The 27312-nt window shown below is 43.2% G+C and overlaps 2 protein-coding genes across 2 annotated transcripts in view; both read left to right on the top strand.

Annotated features, from left to right (window-relative positions):
• Positions 1-6361, top strand: part of aldh1a3 (aldehyde dehydrogenase 1 family, member A3) — a 39980-nt gene extending 33619 nt beyond the window's left edge. Inside the window, exons 12-13 of the mRNA XM_042319043.1 lie at positions 4290-4364; positions 4513-6361. Coding sequence (XP_042174977.1) covers positions 4290-4364; positions 4513-4582 — 145 coding nt within the window. The 3' untranslated portion in view covers positions 4583-6361. The remainder of the gene's footprint in view (positions 1-4289; positions 4365-4512) is intronic.
• A 6372-nt stretch (positions 6362-12733) lies between these two features.
• Positions 12734-27312, top strand: part of lrrk1 (leucine-rich repeat kinase 1) — a 141847-nt gene continuing 127268 nt past the window's right edge. The window contains exons 1-2 of the mRNA XM_042319031.1: positions 12734-12946; positions 14037-14248. Of these exons, the coding sequence (XP_042174965.1) occupies positions 14155-14248 (94 nt within the window). The 5' untranslated portion in view covers positions 12734-12946; positions 14037-14154. The remainder of the gene's footprint in view (positions 12947-14036; positions 14249-27312) is intronic.

Genomic DNA, 27312 nt, shown 5'->3' with positions numbered 1-27312 from the left:
TTTATTTAACCAGGTAGGCTAGTTGAGAACACCTTTATTTAACCAGGTAGGCTAGTTGAGAACACCTTTATTTAACCAGGTAGGCTAGTTGAGAACACCTTTATTTAACCAGGTAGGCTAGTTGAGAACACCTTTATTTAACCAGGTAGGCTAGTTGAGAACACCTTTATTTAACCAGGTAGGTTAGTTGAGAACACCTTTATTTAACCCAGTAGGCTAGTTGAGAACACCTTTATTTAACCAGGTAGGCTAGTTGAGAACAAGTTCTCATTTGCAACTGCGACCTGGCCAAGATAAAGCAAAGCAGTTCGACACATACAACAACAGAGTTACACATGGAGTAAAACAAACATACAGTCAATAATACAGTAGAAAAATAAGTCTATATACAATGTGAGTAAATGAGGTGAGGTAAGGGAGGTAAAGGCAAAAAAAGGCTATGGTGGCGAGGTAAACACAATATAGCAAGTAAAACACTGAAATGGTAGATCTGCACTGTAATCTGTGCTGTCCTTAAACCAACAGGGTTTCCTGAGTGATCATAGACCTCAGTCTGAACGTTTATGTTACGTCATGGCAGGAGGGTAGGACCATCAGAACATGGGGTTTGGGTCGCATTAGGATTGTACAAATTAAGGTTATGACACTGGATGGGTATGACATGCTATCGCTTCCCTGGTGAATTCTGGGATGGAACTGAAGTTACTGTAAACAAGTACATTACTCTGCTTATTCTCCTCTCTCTGTCTGTCTCTCTTTCTCTCTGTCTGTCTGTCTCTCTATGTCTCACTGTCTATCTCTCATTCTCACTGTCTCGCACTCTGTCTCACTTTCTGTCTTTAAATCTTTTTTTTCACCTTTAGGTAACCAGGTAGGCTAGTTGAGAACAAGTTCTCATTTACAACTGCGACCTGGCCAAGATAAAGCATAGCAATTCGACACATACAACAACACAGAGTTACACATGGAATAAACAAAACATACAGTCAATAATACAGTAGAAAAAAAGAACAAAGTCTATATACAGTGAGTGCAAATGAGGTAAGATAAGGGAGTTAAGGCAATAAATAGGTCATGGTGGCAAAGTAATTACAATATAGCAATTAAACGCTGAAATGGTAGATGTGCAGAAGATTAATGTGCAAGGAGAGATACTGGGGTGCAAAGGAGCAAGATAAATAACTAAATATATACAATATGGGGATGAGGTAGATAGATGGGCTGTTTACAGATGGGCTATGTACAGGTGCAGTGATCTGTGAGCTGCTCTGACAGCTGGTGATTAAAGCTAGTGAGGGAGATATCCAGTTACTGGAGTCTCCAGTGATTTTTGCAGTTCGTTCCAGTCATTGGCAGCAGAGAACTGGAAGGAAAGGCGGCCAAAGGAAGAATTGACTTTGAGGGTGACCAGTGAGATATACCTGCTGGAGCGTGTGCTACGAGTAGGTGCTGCTATGGTGACCAGTGAGCTGAGATAAGGCGGGGCTTTACCTAGCAGAGACTTGTAGATAACCTGTAGCCAGTGGGTTTGGCGACGAGTATGAAGCGAGGGCCAACCAACGAGAGCGTACAGGTCGCAGTGGTGGGTAGTATATGGGGCTTTGGTGACAAAACGGATGGCACTGTGATAGACTGCATCCAAATTGTTGAGTAGAGTGTTGGAGGCTATTTTATAGATGACATCGCCGAAGTCGAGGATCGGTAGGATGGTCAGTTTTACGAGGGTATGTTTGGCAGCATGAGTGAAGGATGCTTTGTTGCGATATAGGAATTCTAGATTTAATTTTGGTTTGGAGATGCTTAATGTGAGTCTGGAAGGAGAGTTTACAGTCTAACCAGACACCTAGGTATTTGTAATTGTCCACGTATTGTAAGTCAGAGCCGTCCAGAGTAGTGATGCTGGACGAGCGGGCAGGTGCGGGCAGTGATCGATTGAGTAGCATGCATTTAGTTTTACTTGCATATAAGTGCAGTTGGAGGCCATGGATTAGAGTTGTATGGCATCATAGCTCGTCTGGAGGTTCGTTAACACAGTACCCAAAGAGGGGCCAGAAGTATACAGAATGGTGTCGTCTGCGTAGAGGTGGATCAGAGAATCACCAGCAGCAAGAGCGACATCATTGATGTATACAGAGAAGAGTCGGCCCGAGAATTGAACCCTGTGTCTCCCCCATAGAGACTGCCAGAGGTCCGGACAACAGGCCCTGTGATTTGACACACTGAACTCTATCAGATAAGTAGTTGGTAAACCAGGCGAGGCAATGATTTGAGAAACCAAGGCTGTCGAGTCTGCCATGCCAATGTGGTGATTGACAGAGTCGAAAGCCTTGGCCAGGTCGATGAATACGGCTGCACAGTAATGTCTCTTATAGGACCTTGAGCGTGGCTGAGGTGCACCCATGACCAGCTCTGAAACCAGATTGCATAGCGAAGAAGGTACGGTGGGATTCGAAATGGTCGGTAATCTGTTTGTTAACTTGCCTTTCGAAGACCTTAGAAAGACAGGGTAGGATAGATATAGGTCTGTAGCAGTTTGGGTCTAGATTGTCACCCCCTTTGAAGAGGGAGATGACAGCGGCAGCTTTCCAATCTTTGGGAATCTCAGATGATACGAAAGAGAGTTTGAACCGGCTAGTAAATGGGGTTGCAACAATTTCGGCAGATCATTTTAGAAAGAGAGGGTCCAGATTGTCTAGCCCGGCTGATTTGAAGGGGTCCAGATTTTGCAGCTCTTTCAGAACATCAGCTATCTGGATTTGGCTGAAGGAGAAAGGTGGGGGCTTGGGCGGGTTGCTCTGGAGGGTGCCGGGCAGTTGACCGGGGTAGGGGTGGCCAGGTGGAAAGCATGGCCAGCCGTAGAGAAATGCTTATTGAAATTCTCAATTATAGTAGATTTATCGGTGGTAACAGTGTTTCCTAACCTCAGAGCAGTGGGCAGCTGAGAGGAGGTGCTCTTATTCTCCATGGACTTTACAGTGTCCCAGAACTTTTTTGAGTTTGTACTACAGGATGCAAATTTGTGTTTGAAAAAGCTAGCCTTAGCTTTCCTAACTGCCTGTGTATATTTGTTCCAATAACTAACTGCCTGTGTATATTTGCAATCAATTCACATATGGTGTCAAGGGCACAGTTGGAGGCAGAGGGTGGTCTATAGCAAGTGGCAACGGTGAGAGACTTGTTTCTGGAAAGGTGAGTTTTTAGAAGTAGAAGCTCGAATTGTTTAGGTACAGACCTGGATGGTAAGACAGAACTCTGCAGGCTATCTTTGCAGTAGATTGCAACACCGCCCCCTTTGGCAGTTCTATCTTGGCGGAAAATGTTATAGTTAGGAATGGAAATTTCAGGGTTTTTGGTAGTTTTCCTAAGCCAGGATTCAGACACGACTAAGACATCCGGGTTGGCAGAGTGTGCTAAAGCAGTGAGTAAAACAAACTTAGGGAGGAGGCCTCTAATGTTAACATACATGGAACCAAGGCTTTTACGGTTACAGAAGTAAAAAAATAAAATGAGAGCACCTGGGGAATAGGAGTGGAGCTAGGCACTGCAGGACCTGGATTAACCTCTACATCACCAGAGGAACAGAGGAGAAGTAGGATAAGGGTATGGCTAAAGGCTATACGAACTGGCTGTCTAGCACGTTTAGAACAGACAGTAAAAGGAGCAGGTTTCTGGGCACGATAGCATAGATTCAAGGCATAGTGTACAGACAAAGGTAAGGTAGGATGTGAGTACATTGAAGGTAAACCTAGGCATTGAGTAATGATGAGAGAGATATAGTCTCTAGAGATGTTTAAACCAGGTGATGTCATCGCATATGTAGGAGGTGGAACAACATGGTTGGTTAAGGCATATTGAGCAGGGCTAGAGGCTCTACAGTGAAGTAAGACAGTAATCACTAACCAGGACAGTAATGGACGAGGCATATTGATATTCGAGAGAGACATGCGTAGCCAAGTTATCGTATGGGTCCAGTGAGTGGTTGGGCTGGCGGTTGAGTGGTTGGGCTTCTACTCCCGTACCGGCAGTAGAAGGGGTCCGGATATTGTAGCCCAGGAGTGGGCTTCAGTGGTAGCCCAGGAGCCCTAGCCGGGCTAGCTTCAGGCTAATTTGTGCTTGCTCCGGGATGGAAACGCTAGCCAGGAGTAGTCACCCGTGATTGCGATTAGCTAGTTGCGAAGATCCAGATGAAAAGGTTCAGAGTTTGCGGAAGGAATCCGGGGATAGAAAACTAGGTCCGTTATGCTCTCTCTCTCTCACTCTCTCTCACTTTCTGTCTCTCTCTCTCTCAGGGTAAACTGCTATAACGCCCTCCATGCCCAGGCACCATTCGGAGGATACAAAATGTCAGGCAATGGACGAGAGCTGTAAGTCACTTCTCTTCAACACTATGTGTGATGAAAGGGTTTACTAGTTTGTTTACCCACACATTTTGCACATTTTTAACACAATGTGAATGATTAGAACAATACAAATTAATTAGTATTTATTAACCTTTGTATTTTGATTCCTCAGGGGTGAGTATGCATTGGCAGAGTACTCTGAGGTGAAAGCTGTGACCATCAAACTGACTGAGGCACTGTGAGGGACACAGGAGAGACCACAAACCACTACTAGAGCCCAGCCCAGCACTACTCTGTCATCAACTCAGGCTGTGTCCCAACACTCTGAAGCCACTCCCTTTCATCATCTTCTTGTCTCCTTTCATTTATCACCTTTGGTCATAAAGAGTTTGATTTGTGCGTGTGCTGTGCTCAAATCCTATTCAACGCCTATTTCACCTATCACTCAAAGTCATAAGGTGAAAAAGCCAAGGAAAGGACGCCATCGAAGGGTGTTGGGACACTGGAGTGGCTTGAAGTGGCTTTCTTTCCTTGGCAAATTAAAGGAAACAAGGAGAGGTGGCCAATCTGGAAGTGAATTGGGACGCAGCCAAACCCTATTAGAGTTTCAGACCCTTCCACAGCTCTATTGCTCCAGGGGTGTATTCATAGGAACCAATTGGAAGCAAATGGGACGAAATGGGAGGGACATACCTGAATTTGTCCAATAGAAATTGCTATGGTTCGCAACACTTTACACTAATGAATACACCCCAGCCCTTTACAATACCACAGCACTTCAGAGCTTCACTAATGCCCACCAACAGATGTGGTGTGCAATTTTGAACCTTTTTTGTCACCAGTCCCATAGTAGAACATCACCAGTCCCATAGTAGAACGTGGGCCGTGTTCGGCAGAGCACAACATTGTGGAACATTCAGATAAAAATATATTATGTAGAACAAACATGCCTCTCAGATTTGTAGAATAAGGAATCACCACATCAGCTCTAGTCATAGCATGTCTATCTGCAATGTTCCACAACATTTGCCTACACTGAACGCAGCCCGGTTTATGCCTATGCTACTGTCTATCTATGTGGGTCTCGTGTACAGAAATAAATGTGAGGAATAATAAATAAATAAACAATTGTTTCTTAATTTTGGGTTTTCTGATTTGAATGTTCTTATCTCATTTTGAGGAGCATTTTCTCCCTTTTCAAATGGTGGAATGAATTTTAATATTACCTCTATTTTTAACTTTCTAATGCCCAGAAGAAAGACATGTTTTTAATCCACTACAATATATAGGTCTAGTACTGTACTAGCAAACCTTAACTGGCATTTTAACACTTTTAAACACTTTACATTGCATTGCATTTGGATCTGTGTACAATATCTTTCAGAGTTGCTCATCTATAAGGTCTTGACCAGCGTGGCAACATTCTGCTAACTTTACTAAAATTCCCAGGTTTCACAGAAATACTGGTCAGATTCAGGGATTGATGGAAAACCTGGGAATTTTCTGAAAGTGAACAGAATTTTGCAGCACTAGTCTTGACTCCTGAGTACTGTTATTAACATATTGTTATGTCTTGGGTGACGACACCCCTGATGATTTTTGTATGCTTTGTGGTTTTATTGAACTAAATGTAGGAAGTTTTGCAAATGGTTTGATGGAATGTATTTCTTTGCAATACATATGGGGCTGGTTTCCCAAACTAAATCAACATTTCAATGGAGATTCTCATTTGAGATTTGTGTTTAATCCAAGCACTCGGGTTAATCTGTGTCTGGGAAACGGTATAATGGTATAACAATGCTACTGAAAACTGCCATTATGTTGAAAATACAAGTCATTTGGACTCCAGTAATGTCTCCAATGGGAGGTAAATTATTCCTTGTCTCAATATGCACCATATATGAGATGTTACAATGTATAACAAACCACAAGGAAACAAGTCATTCTGTTTCATTTGCTAAACTCTCACTTTTTATATGGATATTTAAATACACATTTTAAATAAAAGAAAATGGAATGTGTTTGTGATTCATTTGGATTTTCATGTCATACAGATAAGATTGTAACACCTCTTGTTTCTTGGAATATGGTACCAGCAACTGCTAGTTAAAAAGGGCAAGTATTTTTTTATTTAAATGTATTTAAATGTATTTTATTTCCTTTTAGAAGTCATTGAGTGCTGCTGTATCAAATTCCATTACAGTCCAAGGCTAAATATACCACATTTATTGACAGTTCAGAATTATCACCAAGAAAACATAAAATACAGAGTGAAACATGTACATTTTCCTAGACAAAGTAATCAAATAGCAAAAATGCTTTCAACTAGTTTGACCTCACTCACTCACTCACTCACTCACTCACTCTCACACACACACACAGGTTTTGCATGACACTAGTATCGATTGGCTGGCTTTAGGACCACTGCACTGTTGGTTAAGGGCTTGTAAGTAAGCATTTTACGACTTTTACGACTTAAGTCTCCACTTGTTGTATTTGACCCATGTGACACAGTTTGATGTGATTTGCTCTGCATTATGAATGCCCTGACTTTTGGAGAGGCCACATCACCTTAAATGCTGCACGGCCAATGCAGACATCGGATTGACCAGAGTGGCAGTTTGCTTTGCCAGTCAGTCCTTTTGTATCACTTTCAGAAAGCAGAGACTGCGCCAGTTTGCTTTGCCAATCAGTCCTTTTGTATCACTTTCAGAAAGCAGAGACTGCGCCAGTTTGCTTTGCCAGTCAGTCCTTTTGTATCACTTTCAGAAAGCAGAGACCGCGCCAGTTTGCTTTGCCAATCAGTCCTTTTTTGTATCACTTTCAGAAAGCAGAGACTGCGCCAGTTTGCTTTGCCAGTCAGTCCTTTTGTATCACTTTCAGAAAGCAGAGACCGCGCCAGTTTGCTTTGCCAGTCAGTCCTTTTGTATCACTTTCAGAAAGCAGAGACTGCGCCAGTTTGCTTTGCCAATCAGTCCTTTTGTATCACTTTCAGAAAGCAGAGACCGCGCCAGTTTGCTTTGCCAGTCAGTCCTTTTGTATCACTTTCAGAAAGCAGAGACTGCGCCAGTTTGCTTTGCCAATCAGTCCTTTTGTATCACTTTCAGAAAGCAGAGACCGCGCCAGTTTGCTTTGCCAGTCAGTCCTTTTTTGTATCACTTTCAGAAAGCAGAGACCGCGCCAGTTTGCTTTGCCAGTCAGTCCTTTTGTATCACTTTCAGAAAGCAGAGACTGCGCCAGTTTGCTTTGCCAATCAGTCCTTTTGTATCACTTTCAGAAAGCAGAGACTGCGCCAGTTTGCTTTGCCAGTCAGTCCTTTTGTATCACTTTCAGAAAGCAGAGACTGCGCCAGTTTGCTTTGCCAGTCAGTCCTTTTGTATCACTTTCAGAAAGCAGAGACCGCGCCAGTTTGCTTTGCCAGTCAGTCCTTTTGTATCACTTTCAGAAAGCAGAGACTGCGCCAGTTTGCTTTGCCAGTCAGTCCTTTTGTATCACTTTCAGAAAGCAGAGACCGCGCCAGTTTGCTTTGCCAATCAGTCCTTTTGTATCACTTTCAGAAAGCAGAGACTGCGCCAGTTTGCTTTGCCAGTCAGTCCTTTTGTATCACTTTCAGAAAGCAGAGACCGCGCCAGTTTGCTTTGCCAATCAGTCCTTTTGTATCACTTTCAGAAAGCAGAGACCGCGCCAGTTTGCTTTGCCAATCAGTCCTTTTGTATCACTTTCAGAAAGCAGAGACCGCGCCAGTTTGCTTTGCCAATCAGTCCTTTTGTATCACTTTCAGAAAGCAGAGACCGCGCCAGTTTGCTTTGCCAATCAGTCCTTTTGTATCACTTTCAGAAAGCAGAGACTGCGCCAGTTTGCTTTGCCAATCAGTCCTTTTGTATCACTTTCAGAAAGCAGAGACTGCGCCAGTTTGCTTTGCCAATCAGTCCTTTTGTATCACTTTCAGAAAGCAGAGACCGCGCCAGTTTGCTTTGCCAGTCAGTCCTTTTGTATCACTTTCAGAAAGCAGAGACTGCGCCAGTTTGCTTTGCCAATCAGTCCTTTTGTATCACTTTCAGAAAGCAGAGACTGCGCCAGTTTGCTTTGCCAATCAGTCCTTTTGTATCACTTTCAGAAAGCAGAGACCGCGCCAGTTTGCTTTGCCAGTCAGTCCTTTTGTATCACTTTCAGAAAGCAGAGACTGCGCCAGTTTGCTTTGCCAATCAGTCCTTTTGTATCACTTTCAGAAAGCAGAGACCGCGCCAGTTTGCTTTGCCAGTCAGTCCTTTTGTATCACTTTCAGTCCTTTTGTATCACTTTCACTTTCAGAAAGCAGAGACCGCGCCAGTTTGCTTTGCCAATCAGTCCTTTTGTATCACTTTCAGAAAGCAGAGACCGCGCCAGTTTGCTTTGCCAGTCAGTCCTTTTTTGTATCACTTTCAGAAAGCAGAGACCGCGCCAGTTTGCTTTGCCAATCAGTCCTTTTGTATCACTTTCAGAAAGCAGAGACCGCGCCAGTTTGCTTTGCCAATCAGTCCTTTTGTATCACTTTCAGAAAGCAGAGACCGCGCCAGTTTGCTTTGCCAATCAGTCCTTTTGTATCACTTTCAGAAAGCAGAGACCGCGCCAGTTTGCTTTGCCAGTCAGTCCTTTTGTATCACTTTCAGAAAGCAGAGACCGCGCCAGTTTGCTTTGCCAATTAGTCCTTTTGTATCACTTTGAGAAAGCAGAGACCGCGCCAGTTTGCTTTGCCAGTCAGCCGTTAAGGCAGTGAGCTGATTCATGCTTTGCCAGTCAGCCGTTAAGGCAGTGAGCTGATTCATGCTTTGCCAGTCAGCCGTTAAGGCAGTGAGCTGATTCATGCTTTGCCAGTCAGCCGTTAAGGCAGTGAGCTGATTCATGCTTTGCCAGTCAGCCGTTAAGGCAGTGAGCTGATTCATGCTTTGCCAATCAGTCGTTAAGGCAGTGAGCTGATTCATGCTTTGCCAGTCAGCCGTTAAGGCAGTGAGCTGATTCATTTGATGTCAGCACTTTGAACTTGGCCTTGTAAACTTTGCTGTAATCCGATAGACTTTTTGATGACCATTTGAAACCAAAAGTTATTTTATTGCTCGAACAATGTAGGCTGTGATAGCTGTAGGTCTAATTGATATGTTCATTCGTTTACCCAGTAGGCTAGAGCAATTTTGATTTCATGTATTGGTATGAAAATAAACACAGAGCATTTCCCCAAAATACACATGTTTTTTGGCTTCAAATACAATAACAATGGTTGCCTTTCTTGCTATAGACCTATTTGATCATAATGCCCTGCCTGCATCTCTAATCCCCATCTGTAGCATACCTGTATCTGGTAGAATACATTTACACCTTTCTCTCTCTATCAGTCTTGCTTGTCCATCTTCCTCAATTAAAATGAAATATTCCAACAGATTAATCTTTCTGTCAAAACGTCATTAAATATTGGTAAGTTATTTAGCTATAGTGTAGATGTAGGGCTGTTTCTTTACTAATTACACAGACAGTGCCACTACTGCAATAATATCAGACAGAGAGAGACAGGCTGACAGAGAGAGACAAGCTGGCAGAGAGAGACAAGCTGGCCTGGGGGAAATGTGCGAGCCACCCCTTTTGTAGGCAATCAATATTCTCGGTGCCGTCTTGTTTAAACAAAATGTTTCAATATTCTCCGAGCCACCTTGTTGATACAATGCTTCAATATTCTCAGAGCCACGTTGTTGATACAATGTTTCAATATTCTCAGAGACACCTTGTTGATACAATGTTTCAATATTCTCAGAGCCACCTTGTTGATACAATGCTTCAATATTCTCAGAGCCACCTTGTTGATACAATGTTTCAATATTCTCAGAGCCACCTTGTTGATACAATGCTTCAATATTCTCAGAGCCACCTTGTTGATACAATGTTTCAATATTCTCAGAGCCACCTTGTTGATACAATGCTTCAATATTCTCAGAGCCACCTTGTTGATACAATGCTTCAATATTCTCAGAGCCACCTTGTTGATACAATGTTTCAATATTCTCAGAGCCACCTTGTTGATACAATGTTTCAATATTCTCCGAGCCACCTTGTTGATACAATGCTTCAATATTCTCCGAGCCACCTTGTTGATACAATGCTTCAATATTCTCAGAGCCACCTTGTTGATACAATGCTTCAATATTCTCAGAGCCACGTTGTTGATACAATGTTTCAATATTCTCAGAGCCACCTTGTTGATACAATGTTTCAATATTCTCAGAATGTTTCCTTCCCTGGTGAATAATGCAGACAGGCAAATGCTAAAATGAGCGGGAAGCACAGGAGACACTGACACTGTCATAGTACACTGTGTGCACCGGTCCACAAGGGTGGCTTCATATAGCCTATAGCAGGAGATTGGCAAACTGTTTCACGTGGAGCGCCAATTTACAATTGATCCTACCATTTCTAAAGATCTGCGTTGATGCATTGCAGGCTACCTAACTGTGCCCCAAAAAAGTCTAACTGCCAACAACTAATTACACTGAACAGAAACATGTAATGTGTTGGTTCAGTGTTTCATGAGCTGAAATAAAAGATCCCAGAAATGTTCCATATGCACAAAAAGCTTATTTCTCTCAAATTTGGTGCACAATTTGTTTACATCCATGTTAGTGAGCATTTCCCCTTTGCCAAGATAAGCCCTCCACCTGACAGGACTGGCATATCAAGAATATGATTCAACCGCATGATCATTACACAGCTGCACCTTGTGCTGGGGACAATAAAAGGCCACTCTAAAATGTGCAGTTTTGTCACACAACACAATGCCACAAATGTCTCAAGTTTGGAGGGAGTGTGCAATTTGCATGCTGACTGCAACATTGTCCACCAGAGCTGTTGCCAGATAATTAAATGTTAATTTCTCTACCATAAGCCGCCTTCAACATCGTTTTAGAGATTTTTGCAATACATCCAACTGGCCTCACAACCACAGACCATGTGTATGCCTTTGTGTGGGCGAGCAGTTTGCTGATGTCAACATTGTGAACAGAGTGCCCCATGGTGGCGGTGGGGTTATGGTATGGCCAGGAATAAGATACGGGACAACGAACACAATGACATTTTATCGATGGCAACTTGACTGGACAGAGATTCCGTGACAAGATTCTGAGGCCCATTGGCGTGCCATTCATCCGCCGCCATCACCTCATGTTTCATCATGATAATGCACAGCCCCATGTCGCAAGGATCTGTACACAATTCCTGGAACCCGAAAATGTCCCAATTCTTCCATGGCCTGCATACTCACCAGACATGTCACCCATTTAGCATGTTTGGGATGCTCTGTATCAAAGTGTATGACAGCATGTTCCAGTTCCAGCCAATATCCAGCAACTTTGCTCAGCCATTGTAGAGGAGTAGGACAACATTCCATAGGCCACAATCAACAGCATATTCAACTCTATGCAAAGGAGATGTGTTGCGCTGCATTAGGCAAACAGTGGTCACATCAGATACTGATTGGTTTTCTGATCCACTCCCTTATATTTTTAAAGATATCTGTGACCAACAGATGCATATCTGTATTCCCAGTCATGTGAAATCCATAATTGAGGGCCAAGTGAATGCATTTCAATTGACTGATTTCTTTATATGAACTGTAACTCGGTAAAATCTTGTAAATTGTTTCATGTTGCATTTATATTTTTGTTCGGTATGTATAGTTGGCTAATAGACAGAGGCGCTATCCATTCAGCACCATGCCACGGAGCTCCACTAAACCTACCTGTACGGAGACGCCGTCCATTCAGCGGTTCTGAATCACGGGCACGGACTTAACTCACTTTAAAAAGTAATGTGTACATTTTCCTTTTGTATTTTGTGATTTTCCTCATTCTTTGGTCGAGTTTGTTTGCCTTCATGCGTCCTTGTCGATTGTAGGCCTGATGTAGGCTATTATACATTTGATTTCAATGCCTGTGTAGGATTTATCTGTCGTAGTTGGTATTAGTGGTCAGCTGTTTTATACACTGGTTATTTTCACCTTGATGTCCGCATTTGAAGTTGGGATGGTTTTGACTTGATAGCGTGTATTATGCATCTATTTCATGTTCACAGTTTGCGCAATTCCACAAGTAAATTAGTCAATTCATGATAAGGTTGTGTAGTGGTTGACATTGTAGCCTACACGCAGTTCCACATTCCTTTACAACAAATATTGCAATGATAATTAATGCCTGGGGTAATTTGTATTAGTTTTAGCTGTTCTCCAAAATAGCATTTTAGAGTTGAAAAATTAAGTATAAATGCAGTAAATGAGCTTCAACCATAGTTTTAGAAGAACTAATGCAACTAGTACAGTAGCATACAGTCATTGTACAGTAGGCTATTCCCATTTCCGGGTTATGAGACAGACAGCGTGGTAGGCAGCATCACAGGCTGGAAGTGTTTGGTTTGATGAAATCAGGAAGTTGACGTTTTTCCTTTGCAATCCGTGCTTGTGAGTGTTCCTTCGGCTATTTTGTCTTCGGTTAAACTTTCACTTGTGGATGTACCGAAGTTTAGCCTGTTCAATGCTTTAGAAGCGCAAAATCAGTACCATTCGACAGTGCTTGAACACTGCGGACAATGCGGTGAGTAAATATTCCTTATCAACCACACTCATTAACGAGCAACAAGTGCGCACGTTTCGCAAACAAATGTGTCTACTTGCTGTCACTGGACGCACGTTTTGCACGTTTCAGAGTTTATAAGCCTAATAAAGTAAACTTGTTAAAGAATCAAGAGCATGCACACCGTGTGTGGTTTTAAAGATGCGGCATGTGTAAACCAAAGTGAATTAACTGAAGTGTCGTGTGTGTTCAAGGCCGCCAGAAATAGTAACGTCTCTGTTTTTATAGTTCTGGCTGTAGACTAGTGTGTGTTTTTCACAGAGATCATTTTAAAATACAAATTCACTAAATTAGGCAACTGTGTCTGGGTGGGTATAATTTGTGGTACTGGGTGGGTATAATTTGTGGTACTGGGTGGGTATAATTTGTGGTACTGGGTGGGTATAATTTGTGGTACTGGGTGGGTATAATTTGTGGTACTGGGTGGGTATAATTTGTGGTACTGGGTGGGTATAATTTGTGGTACGGGGTGGGTATAATTTGTGGAACGGGGTGGGTATAATTTGTGGTACTGGGTGGGTATAATTTGTGGTACTGGGTGGGTATAATTTGTGGAACGGGGTGGGTATAATTTGTGGAACGGGGTGGGTATAATTTGTGGAACGGGGTGGGTATAATTTGTGGAACGGGGTGGGTATAATTTGTGGAACGGGGTGGGTATAATTTGTGGAACGTTCCAACAGGAATCTGTTCTAAGAACTTTGTGACGTACAAGGATGTCAACAAACAACCCATTCAAAGTAGCACGATCACTTCACATAGCTGTTTATTGTATATGGGTCTGAAACAATAACACGACAAGTCATAAAAGTTGTAGTATAAAGCTTCTCGTACTAGACACAAGTACATTATTCTAATTAAGGCATCTCGACAACTATAGTTGTAAATGTTGGGTGGCAATTTGTGTATCCATTAACTTGTTATGCAATGTGAGTGTGTGACTGCTTTCACTTTCTCTAGATCAAACCTATGTCTGGCTGCCTGCCTGACTGGCTGTGTTTTGCAGGGCTCTGACTAATGGCCTCTCCCTCTGTCCTCCCTCCTACCACAGCCCATCTCTGACCAGTGTCTTCCACCACACCAGTGACTCAGACTGGGACCAGTCCCACTGACCACCACCACCCTGTGCTGGTGCTAGTTCAGTCCTGCCCTGCTGTGGAGGAGGAGGCATGTCCTACTGGTCAGTCGGCCTCTCCAAGGCCACTGGAGACACACAGAGCAACAACATGGAGGAACAAGAGAAACACGATCTTGAACAAGATGGTGAGAGAATTCACTTTTACTGTATTGTACTTATCTCAGTCGTTTCCTTATTCCTTACATTGGAGGAGAATGTCCAAGGTCCCATCAGACCTTTAGAGAAGGATATGAGTAAAAGGAATCAAGGAAAGATGAGCCATAGGCTGGTTAATGTGTTTTCCTTGGTTGTGGTTAGTACTGGAACATTCTTTGTGTGTCTGTGTTTCCAGTTCAACACTCTGCCAAAGTCCTGTGTCACTGTGTCTTGTTGCAGTTCTGCTGACAATGTAACATTGTTCAATACATGACCAGTGTGGCTCTCAGGCTACTGGTGAAACATAGAGATAGTGTGTGTGTGTGTGTGTGTGTGTGTGTGTGTGTGAGTGTGTGTGTGTGTGTGTGTGTGTGTGTGTGTGTGTGTGTGTGTGTGTGTGTGTGTGTGTGTGTGTGTGTGTGTGTGTGTGTGTGTGTGTGTGTGTGTGTGTGTGTGTGTGTGTGTGTGTGTGTGTGTGTGTGCACATACACATTTGACTATACTAGTAAACCAAATAAAAGTCAGAGAAGTGAGGACATTTCGCTGGTCCTCACTTGTAAAAAGGCTATTCAGGGGTTATGTTTAGGGTTAGAGAAAATGTGATTTTGAATGGGAATCAATTGTTGGTCCCCAAAAAGTCCTCACAAGTTTAGTAAGACATAGCTGTGTGTGAGACAAGAGTTCAGGTAGTTTGTCTCGGCACCTTGGTTGGACTGGGAGCTAGTATCAGCCAACATTATCATACTGTTTAAAAAAAATGTTTTTTAGGTATTTAATTGTTGGTTAAGGGCTTGTAAATAAGCAGTTCACTCTAAGGTTGTATTCGGCGCATGGGACAAATACAATTTGATTTGATCCCCTTTAGATACTGTGTTCTGTTAGACTGCTCCCAGATCTGTTTGTGCCATTGGCATAACAATCGCCATAGGAGTTGTCAAGACGGCACAAACAGATCTGGGATCAGGCTACTGTTCCGTGGCAGTCGGAGACATTTTGACTGTGAACCAGCGGATTGAGAATTGGTGAGGCTCATCTGTGTCTGAGTGTCGGCTGCTTAAATATAGAAGACAGAACTGAAACAACAACACCACTGGGTTCAGTCAAGTGGTGGCAGCAGCACTACTGTATCCTATGTTACTACTGAAGTCACTGCAGCACCGTCTGAAATGACCTTTTATAGTTATGGGCCCTGGTCAAAAGTAGGGCACTATCCGTAGGGAATAGGGTGCCATTTTGGACGGACACTACGTAAATATACTGTAGATGCTTTAGAAAGGCTCTGTGGAAGAATTGACACCTCCATGTTTTCATTCAGAAGGACATTTTCTCGTCTCATAACATGTTTTTAAATCATATTGATTGTGGAATTTGAAACTTTGACATTTAGATGGTTCATAAAATTGCTTGTTTGTCGGTGATGTGTGGAACAGCAAAATCAGTGTCTAGAAGGGCAACTGTGTCTTACTCAGTACCAGTGGCAGGTGTGATAGACCACATATAGGTTGTGAGAGTATGAAAAATGGCGTGTGTGAGAGAGACAGAAACTTTTACTCTTCCTCTCTCTCTCTCTCCCCTTTCTCTCTCTCCCTCTCTCTCTCTCTCTCTCTGTCTCCCACTCCCTTTTCTCTCTCCCTATCTCTGCCTCTTCTACTCCTCTCTCTCTTTCTCTCCCCTTTCTCTCTCGCTCTCCCTCTCTCTCTGTCTTCCACTCCCCTTTCTCTCTCACCCTCTCTCTCTCTTCCTCTCTCTCTCTCTCTCTCTCTCTCTCTCTCTCTCTGTCTCTCTTCCACTCCTCTCTCTCTCTCTGTCTCTCTTTTCCACTCCCCTTTCCCTCTCCCTCTTTTTCTCTCTCTCTTCCACTCCTCTCGCTCTCTCTGTCTCTCTTTTCCACTCCCCTTTCCCTCTCCCTCTTTCTCTCTGTCTCTCTTCCACTCCTCTCTCTCTCTCTCTCTTTCTCTCTGTCTCTCTTCCACTCCTCTCTCTCTCTCTTTTTCCACTCCCCTTTCCCTCACCCTCTTTCTCTCTGTCTCTCTTCCACTCCTCTCTCTCTCTTTTCCACTCCCCTTTCCCTCTCCCTCTTTCTCTCTGTCTCCCACTCCTCTCTCTCTCTCTCTCTCTTTTCCACCCCCCTTTCCCTCTCTCTCTTTCTCTCTGTCTCCCACTCCTCTCTCTCTCTCTCTTTTCCACTCCTCTTTCCCTCTCCCTCTTTCTCTCTGTCTCCCACTCCTCTTCTCTCTCTCTTTTCCACTCCCTCTTCCCTCTCTCTCTGTCTCCCACTCTTCCACTCCTCCCTCTCTCTCTCTCTCTTCCACTCCCCTCTTTCCCCACTCCCCGTTTCTTTCTCTGTCTCCCACTCCTCTCTCTCTCTCTCTCTCTCCCACTCCCCTTTCCCTCTCCCTCTTTCTCTCTGTCTCTCTTTTCCACTCCCCTTTCCCTCTCCCTCTTCTCTCTGTCTCTCCACTCCTCTTTCTCTCTCTCTTTTTCCACTCCCCTTTCCCTCTCCCTCTTTCTCTCTGTCTCTCTCTCCCACTCCCCTTTCCCTCTCCCTCTCTCTCTCTCTGTCTCTCTTCCACTCCTCTCTCTCTCTCTCCCCACTCCCCTTTCCCTCTCCCTCTCTCTCTCTGTCTCTCTTCCACTCCTCTCTCTCTCTCTCTCCCACTCCCCTTTCCCTCTCCCTCTCTCTCTCTGTCTCTCTTCCACTCCCCTTTCCCTCTCCCTCTTTTCTCTGTCTCCCACTCCTCTTTCTCTCTCTCTCTCTCTTTTTCCACTCCCCTTTCCCTCTCCCTCTTTCTCTGTCTCTCTCTCCCACTCCCCTTTCCCTCTCCCTCTCTCTCTCTGTCTCTCTTCCACTCCTCTCTCTCTCTCTCTCCCACTCCCCTTTCCCTCTCCCTCTCTCTCTCTGTCTCTCTTCCACTCCTCTCTCTCACTCTCTTTTCCACTCCCATTTCTCTCTCTCTCCCCTTTCAATTCAACTGAATTTATTGACATGGCAAGTTCATTATTACTTACATTGTCAAAGTATACATATCGAAAAATAAAAATATATTTTTTATATATAAAATATCTATATATTTACATATAAATAAATGGTGGGACCAACAGTAATAGTGGTAGTGGACATGGGATTACCATTAACAACAACTACAACAATATTAATGAGAACAACAATACATTAAAGCAGTGGTAGTAGACCAGTGTTAACATGACTGAGAAGACACATGACAGTTTTGTCTATGAAAGACAAAACAAAACAAGATGGGAAATATTATCGACATTACTTTGCACTTTTCACTGGTTGTCCTTCAGGTTGTGGCAGGAGGACACATATTTGGCTGCCAAAACTGCACATTTTGGCTTTTCACCCAATAAATATTAGATTTTTTCTTCATCTTTTATAGTTTCAAATTCTTTGTATTGAATTATAATTTGGGGAAATAAATATTCTCTTAGGTCTGAGTATTTGTCACAGTGTAATAGGAAATGCAGCTCTGTCTCCACCTCTACCTCTCTCTCTCTCTCTCTGTCTTCCACTCCTCTTTCTCTCTCTCTTTCTCTCTCTCTCTGTCTTCCACTCCTCTTTCTCTCTCTCTCTCTCTGTCTCTCTCTCTGTCTCTCTCTCTGTCTTCCACTCCTCTTCTCTCTCTCTCTCTCTCTCTCTCTCTCTCTCTGTCTCTCTCTCTCTCTGTCTTCCACTCCTCTTTCTCTCTCTCTCTCTCTCTCTCTCTCTCTCTGTCTCTCTCTCTGTCTCTCTCTGTCTCTCTCTTTCTTCTCTCTCTTCTCTCTCTCTCTCTCTCTTCTCTCTTTCTCTCTCTCTCTCTCTCTCTCTCTTCCACTCCTCTTTCTCTCTCTCTCTCTCTCTCTCTCTCTCTCTCTCTGTCTTCTCCTCTTTCTCTCTCTCTCTCTCTCTCTCTCTCTCTCTCTTCTTCTCTCTCTCTCTCTCTCTCTGTCTTCCACTCCTCTTTCTCTGTCTCTCTCTCTGTCTCTCTCTGTCTCTCTCTCTGTCTTCCACTCCTCTTTCTCTCTCTCTCTCTCTCTCTCTCTCTCTTTCTCTCTCTCTCTGTCTTCCACTCCTCTTTCTCTCTCTCTCTCTCTGTCTTCCACTCCTCTTTCTCTCTCTCTCTCTCTCTCTCTCTCTCTCTCTCTGTCTTCCACTCCTCTTTCTCTCTCTCTCTCTCTCTCTCTCTCTCTCTCTCTCTTTCTCGCTCTCTGTCTCTCTTCCACCCCTTTCTCTCCTCTCTCTCTCCCGCTCTCTCCCACTCCCCTTCTCTCTCCCTCTTCCACCCCTTTCTCTCTCCCTCTCCCCTGTCTCTCTCTCTTCCACCCCTTTCTCTCTCTCCCTCTCTCTCTGTCTCTCTCCCACTCCCCTTTCTGTCTCTCTCCATCTCTCTTTTCCTCTCTGTGAGGCTAGGCTGTGTGCTAAGTGAAGTCCTCCCCAGTCCTCTATCCCGGGGGAAGCAGGCAGAGAAGAGAGGAGGTGGGTTGGGTTACACTCTGCAGGGATGGGTGGTGGGGTAGAGATCGATAGGGGATAAAGACTGAGAGGCAGAGACATATCATCATTACCTTTCCTTTAGGACACTCTGAAAGGAGTCAGGAGGGAGGGAGACTGGTGGCTGGGGCTGCCAAACAAAGAAGCATCACCCCCCCTCTCTCTCTCTGACACTAGCTCTGAGTGCAGCCAGCCTGCTAGCCGGCCACAGTCAGGGAGGTAGAGGGAGGGATGCAGAGAGAGCCATCGGCCATGCAGACAGGCTAGAGAGAGGCTCCTTGGATACATAAAACACTGCAGAGGAAGGAGGGAAGAGGGAAAGGCTGTGTGAGAAAAGGAACAAGCGATCTGAATGCCATGGGGAGATGGGAGACTAGAGAAGGGTCCAGTCTCATAGTATGAACAGGTATGCTACAGGCCCTAGCCCAGAGTAACACTGCTCACTGCAGTCACTGTGTAGCCGATGTAGCTAGCTGGGTGAATATAGTCTTGTTTACAGTCTGGAACATACGTACAGGACATGTTGTTGTACGTGTGGCTAATGCTACATCAGATTAGTGGTAAATCTGTGGGTTTAATGTACTTTAGCTGTGATTGATGCTAGTGTTAGCCTGTAGGATCTGATTGTTTACCAGTGCAGCTGTGTGTACTGTAGGCTAGTAGAGGCATGTTTTTAATTCAGAGAGAGATGGGGACCCTGAAGATTTAATTTTCACTGACTGACTGGGTTTCGGGAAATCTCTTTTTATGCTTGTGGCTATACACTTTGTGACTATACACTGTGACTATACACGTTGTGGCTATACACTGTGACTATACACGTTGTGGCTATACACGTTGTGGCTATACACTGTGACTATACACGTTGTGGCTATACACTGTGACTATACACGTTGTGACTATACACTGTGACTATACACTGTGACTATACACGTTGTGGCTATACACTGTGACTATACACGTTGTGACTATACACTGTGACTATACACTGTGACTATACACTGTGACTATACACTGTGACTATACACTGTGACTATACACTTGTGACTATACACGTTGTGACTATACACTGTGACTATACACGTTGTGACTATACACTGTGACTATACACGTTGACTATACACTGTGACTATACACGTTGTGGCTATACACTGTGACTATACACGTTGTGGCTATACACTGTGACTATACACGTTGTGGCTATACACTGTGACTATATACACGTTGTGACTATACGTTGTGGCTATACACTGTGACTATACACGTTGGCTATACACTGTGACTATACACTGTGACTATACACTGTGACTATACACTGTGACTATACACGTTGTGGCTATACACTGTGACTATACACGTTGTGGCTATACACTGTGACTATACACGTTGTGTGACTATACACGTTGTGACTATACACTGTGACTATACACGTTGTGACTATACACTGTGACTATACACGTTGTGGCTATACACTGTGACTATACACGTTGTGACTATACACTGTGACTATACACGTTGTGACTATACACTGTGACTATACACGTTGTGGCTATACACTGTGACTATACACGTGACTATACACTGTGACTATACACGTTGTGGCTATACACTGTGACTATACACGTTGTGACTATACACTGTGACTATACACGTTGTGACTATACACTGTGACTATACACGTTGTGACTATACACTGTGACTATACACGTTGTGGCTATACACTGTGACTATACACGTTGTGACTATACACTGTGACTATACACTGTGACTATACACTGTGACTATACACTGTGACTATACACGTTGTGGCTATACACTGTGACTATACACGTTGTGACTATACACTGTGACTATACACGTTGTGACTATACACTGTGACTATACACTGTGACTATACACTTGTGACTATACACTGTGACTATACACGTTGTGGCTATACACTGTGACTATACACGTTGTGGCTATACACTGTGACTATACACGTTGTGGCTATACACTGTGACTATACACGTTGTGACTATACACTGTGACTATACACGTTGTGGCTATACACGTTGTGGCTATACACTGTGACTATACACTGTGGCTATACACTGTGACTATACACTGTGACTATACACTGTGACTATACACGTGACTATACACTGTGACTATACACGTTGTGGCTATACACTGTGACTATACACGTTGTGACTATACACTGTGACTATACACGTTGTGACTATACACTGTGACTATACACGTTGTGACTATACACTGTGACTATACACTGTGACTATACACTGTGACTATACACTGTGACTATACACTGTGATACACTGTGACTATACACTGTGACTATACACTGTGACTATACACTGTGACTATACACTGTGACTATACACTGTGACTATACACTGTGACTATACACGTTGTGACTATACACTGTGACTATACACGTTGTGGCTATACACTGTGACTATACACGTGTGACTATACACGTGTGACTGACTATACACGTTGTGACTATACACTGTGACTATACACGTTGTGACTATACACTGTGACTATACACTGTGACTATACACTGTGACTATACACTGTGACTATACACTGTGACTATACACTGTGACTATACACGTTATACACTGTGACTATACACTGTGACTATACACTGTGACTATACACTGTGACTATACACTGTGACTATACACGTTGTGGCTATACACTGTGACTATACACGTTGTGACTATACACGTTGTGACTATACACGTTGTGGCTATACACTGTGACTATACACTGTGACTATACACGTTGTGACTATACACTGTGACTATACACTGTGACTATACACTGTGACTATACACTGTGGCTATACACTGACTATACACGTTGTGGCTATACACTGTGACTATACACGTTGTGGCTATACACTGTGACTATACACGTATACACTGTGACTATACACTGTGACTATACACTGTGACTATACACTGTGACTATACACTATACACTGTGACTATACACTGTGACTATACACTGTGACTATACACTTGTGACTATACACTGTGACTATACACTGTGACTATACACTGTGACTATACACTGTGACTATACACTGTGACTATACACACTGTGACTATACACTGACTATACACTGTGACTATACACTGTGACTATACACTGTGACTATACACGTTGTGACTATACACTGTGACTATACACTGTGACACTGTGACTATACACGTTGTGATACACTATACTATACACGTGTGACTATACACGTTGTGACTATACACTGTGACTATACACTGTGACTATACACTGTGACTATACACGTGACTATACACTGTGCTATACACTGTGACTATACACGTTGTGGCTATACACTGTGACTATACACGTTGTGGCTATACACTGACTATGACTATACACTTGTGACTATACACGTTACACTGTGACTATACACGTTGTGACTATACACTGTGACTATACACTGTGACTATACACTGTGACTATACACGTGTGACTATACACTGTGACTATACACTGTGACTATACACTGTGACTATACACTGTGACACTACTATACACTGTGACTATACACTACACTGTGACTATACACTGTGTGGCTATACACTGTGACTATACACTGTGGCTATACACTGACTATACACGTTGTGGCTATACACTGTGACTATACACTGTGACTATACACGTTGTGACTATACACTGTGACTATACACGTTGTGGCTATACACTGTGACTATACACGTTGTGGCTATACACTGTGACTATACACGTTGTGGCTATACACGTTGTGACTATACACTGTGACTATACACGTGTGACTACACTACTACACGTGTGACTATACACGTTACACGTGGCTGTACACGTTGTGGCTATACACGTTATACACGTTGTGACTATACACGTTGTGACTATACACGTTGTGACTGTACACGTTGTGACTATACACGTTGTGACTATACACGTTGTGACTATACACGTTGTGACTGTACACGTTGTGACGTTGTGACTATACACGTTGTGACTGTACACGTTGTGGCTGTACACGTTGTGACTATACACGTTGTGACTATACACGTTGTGACTGTACACGTTGTGACTGTACACGTTGTGACTATACACTGTGTGACTATACACTGTGTGACTATACACTGTGTGACTATACACTGTGTGACTATACACTGTGTGACTATACACGTTGTGGCTGTACACATTGTGACTGTACACGTTGTGGCTGTACACGTTGTGACTGTACACGTTGTGACTATACACGTTGTGACTGTACACGTTGTGACTGTACTATACACGTTGTGACTATACTATACACGTTGTGACTATACACGTTGTGACTACGTTGTGACTATACACGTTGTGACTATACACGTTGTGACTGTACACGTTGTGACTATACACGTTGTGACTATACACGTGTGTGACTATACACATGTGACTATACACTGTGTGACTATACACTGTGTGACTATACACGTTGTGACTATACACGTTGTGACTATACACTTGTGACTATACACGTTGTGACTATACACGTGTGACTATACACTGTTGTGACTATACACTGTGTGACTATACACGTTGTGACTATACACATTGCGACTATACACGTTGTGACTATACACGTTGTGACTATACACATTGTGACTATACACGTTGCGGCTGTACACGTTGCGACTATACACGTTGCGACTATACACGTTGTGACTATACACGTTGTGACTATACACGTTGTGACTATACACGTTGTGACTATACACGTTGTGACTATACACGTTGTGACTATACACGTTGTGACTATACACGTTGTGACTATACACGTTGTGGCTATACACGTTGTGACTATACACGTTGTGACTATACACGTTGTGACTATACACTGTACACTGACTATACACGTTGTGACTATACACGTTGTGACTACACGTGTGACTATACACACTTGTGACTATACACGTGACTATACACTGTGACTATACACGTTGTGACTATACACGTTGTGACTATACACGTTGTGACTATACACGTGTGACTATACACGTTGTGACTATACACGTTGTGACTATACACGTTGTGACTATACACGTTGTGACTATACACGTTACACATGACTATACACGTTGACTATACACGTTGTGTGACTGTACACGTTGACTGTACACGGCTGTACACGTTGTGACTATACACGTTGTGACTGTACACTTGTGACTATACACGTTGTGACTATACACTATACACGTGACTATACACGTTGTGACTATACACGTTGTGACTATACACGTTGTGACTATACACGTTGTGACTATACACGTTGTGACTATACACTGTGACTATACACTGTGACTATACACTGTGACTATACACTGTGACTATACACTGTGACTATACACTTGTGACTATACACGTTGTGACTATACACTATACACGTGTGACTATACACGTTGTGACTATACACGTTGTGACTGTTGTGACACGTTGTGACTGTACACGTTGTGACTGTACACGTTGTGACTATACACTGTGTGACTATACACTGTGACTATACACGTTGTGACTATACACGTTGTGACTATACACATTGTGACTATACACGTGTGACTATACACTGTGACTATACACGTTGTGACTATACACGTTGTGACTATACACGTTGTGACTATACACTTTGTGGCTATACACTTTGGACCCGTTGATTGATTGTTTGATTTAATATTTGGCATTGGGGGGGGATATATACATCCCTATATTAGGGTCGGGGTCATTTTCAAGAGTGGTGACACTTTAGTAACATGTTGGTATTTCACTTTACTTCCTGAATTGACTGAGTTGAAAAGGAATCGCCCCCAACCCTGCTACCTGTATAGATACACTATTTAACTTGGATCTAAAGTGCAAGGCTTTTAGATAGAGTGACAGATGTTTGTCAGAATTCAGCCAGTGTTGGGTAGATCATTGATTTGACTTGATTAAATCACTGACTATTTCATCAGTATTACAGTGTGAAGTGTTGCAGTTGTTGAATCTCCAGGCTTAATTGAAGGTATCAACAACACTGAAACAACCGTCTTTCATCTATTCTAGAGTCGGTGCTGAGCCCGTCACATATGAACTAACTAGGTTATTGGACGTAGACTAGTAGGCTACAGCATTTTTAAACAAGTCATTGAAGGCCTGATGGGAGTGTTTGGTATCTTGATAGAAAATCAAGGTGTCCTCTAAAATACTTTTGAGACATGGAAATCTTTCCATGGTGCTGGAACTGTAGCTCTCAAAAGAAACATCTCCATATGTTGATTATCTTGTTCTTTATTGATCATCAATGCCATTGGGCACCTTTGTGTATTGATGGTGCCTTAAATTGTCATCTCTACATTACACTCTGACATTTCCAGGTTTCCCTTCAGAAAGACCTGATTTATCTCAATGGGGCTTCCTGGTTAAATACTGTATCTTAGTAATACATCCCAGTGGGACAGTATGAGAGACTACATCATAAACTCCTGCACTGACTTAATAACGGACATGAATGTGACGGACCTGATGGGGTTTATACCTTTAAACCTACCTACCTCGGGGGGTGAACAAGGGCAGAAGGGTGGAGGAAAATCTTTTGAAATGGAATGCAGCCCAGGATGGCTCCCCTCCTGTCCAATTAGAGAAATGAAATGATTAAGGATCCTGCTACACAGAATGAGCCAATCAATCAGCAGATTACTGAGATTGCTGTCACTCTGCAGACAATGCATCCCTATAGTAATGACAGACACACACTGATCCAATGACCAGCCCTGTCTCTATGGGGACGATTGTATCGCATGTCCCTGTGCGTCCACGGTGACTCATTCAAATGCAATTCATCTTCATTGAGACAGGAAGTCCCTTTGCATAACACCTCTTCAATGCAGTAAAGGTGAGATTTCCTTAAACTATAATCCACATTTGTTGAAAAGCTCCACATTTCGCCCCAGCGCCTTTTATGTTGATGAAACTAAAGAGAGGAGCATCCGTATGATTTATTCTGCTGTTCTGTCACGCTATGATGTCAGAAGGGAAAAACTGTGTTCACGGTTTGAAGTCATTTGTTCCTTTTTTTAGTTTCCTAAAGGGACGTGTCAGTTTCACCTAATAGGTAACTTTAATGAAGAGTAGAGTTGAGACACTGCCTGATCCAATACCCAATCTACTAACTAGGGTTACAACGTTCACATCACTTTCCCCAAATTCCCAGGGTTTTCAGAAATCCTAGTTGGAGGATTCTGTATTTTCTGCATATACCCTTCTGATTCTGGGAATCTTTTTACAGGGATTTCTGGAGAACCTGGGAGTTTTGGAAAAGCTACCATCGTTTTGCAAGTCTACCTATACGTTCCTATAAGGGTCAGATTGTGTCATACACAGACACTAATATATCTGTGACGTCATAGGCCTACATCTTCACCTATCAGGAAACATTCTGCACATTGTGATGTGATATTATGGGATACATCCCCACACGGATAACACATTTAGTTGGAGGAGGTGGAGAGGTGCGCTAGCTATTCTTGTGTTTACTGTTGGTGATGGACAGATGGACAGATTTAGGAGGGGGAGGACTCTTCCTTGTTGTTCTGTCTATCAGATGGACACATTTAGGAGGGGGAGGACTCTTCCTTGTTGTTCTGTCTATCAGATGGACACATTTAGGAGGGGGAGGACTCTTCCTTGTTGTTCTGTCTATCAGATGGACACATTTAGGAGGGGGAGGACTCTTCCTTATTGTTCTGTCTATCAGATGGACACATTTAGGAGGGGGGGAGGACTCTTCCTTGTTGTTCTGTCTATCAGATGGACACATTTAGGAGGGGGAGGACTCTTCCTTATTGTTCTGTCTATCAGATGGACACATTTAGGATCAGGGACACATGGAGGACTCTTCTGTCTATCAGATGGACACATTTAGTTCCTGTCTATCAGATGGACACATTTAGGAGGGGGAGGACTCTTCCTTATTGTTCTGTCTACTCAGAGCAGGAGCTCTTATTGTTCTGTCTGTCATCAGATGGACACATTTAGGAGGGGGAGGACTCTTCCTTATTGTTCTGTCTATCAGATGGACACATTTAGGAGGGGAGGACTCTTCCTTATTGTTCTGTCTATCAGATGGACACATTTAGGGCTGACACATTTAGGAGGGGAGGACTCTTCCTTATTGTTCTGTCTATCAGATGGACACATTTAGGAGGGGGAGGACTCTTCCTTATTGTTCTGTCTATCAGATGGACACATTTAGGAGGGGGAGGACTCTTCCTTCCTTATTCCGCATGTCTATCAGATGGACACATTTAGGAGGGAGGACTCTTCTTATGTCAGATGGACACATTTAGGAGGGGAGGACTCTTCCTTATTGTTCTGTCTATCAGATTAGGAGGACACATTTAGGAGGGGGGGACACATTTAGAGGACTCTTCCTTATTGTTCTGTCTATCAGATGGACACATTTAGGAGGGGGAGGACTCTTCCTTATTGTTCTGTCTATCAGATGGACACATTTAGGAGGGGGAG

This window comes from Oncorhynchus tshawytscha, unplaced genomic scaffold (assembly GCF_018296145.1).
Source record: "Oncorhynchus tshawytscha isolate Ot180627B unplaced genomic scaffold, Otsh_v2.0 Un_contig_57_pilon_pilon, whole genome shotgun sequence".
In the NCBI taxonomy this organism is placed as follows: domain Eukaryota; kingdom Metazoa; phylum Chordata; class Actinopteri; order Salmoniformes; family Salmonidae; genus Oncorhynchus; species Oncorhynchus tshawytscha.
The sequence above is the reverse complement of the archived record's forward strand: the minus strand, read 5'-3'. Positions and strand labels throughout refer to the sequence as shown.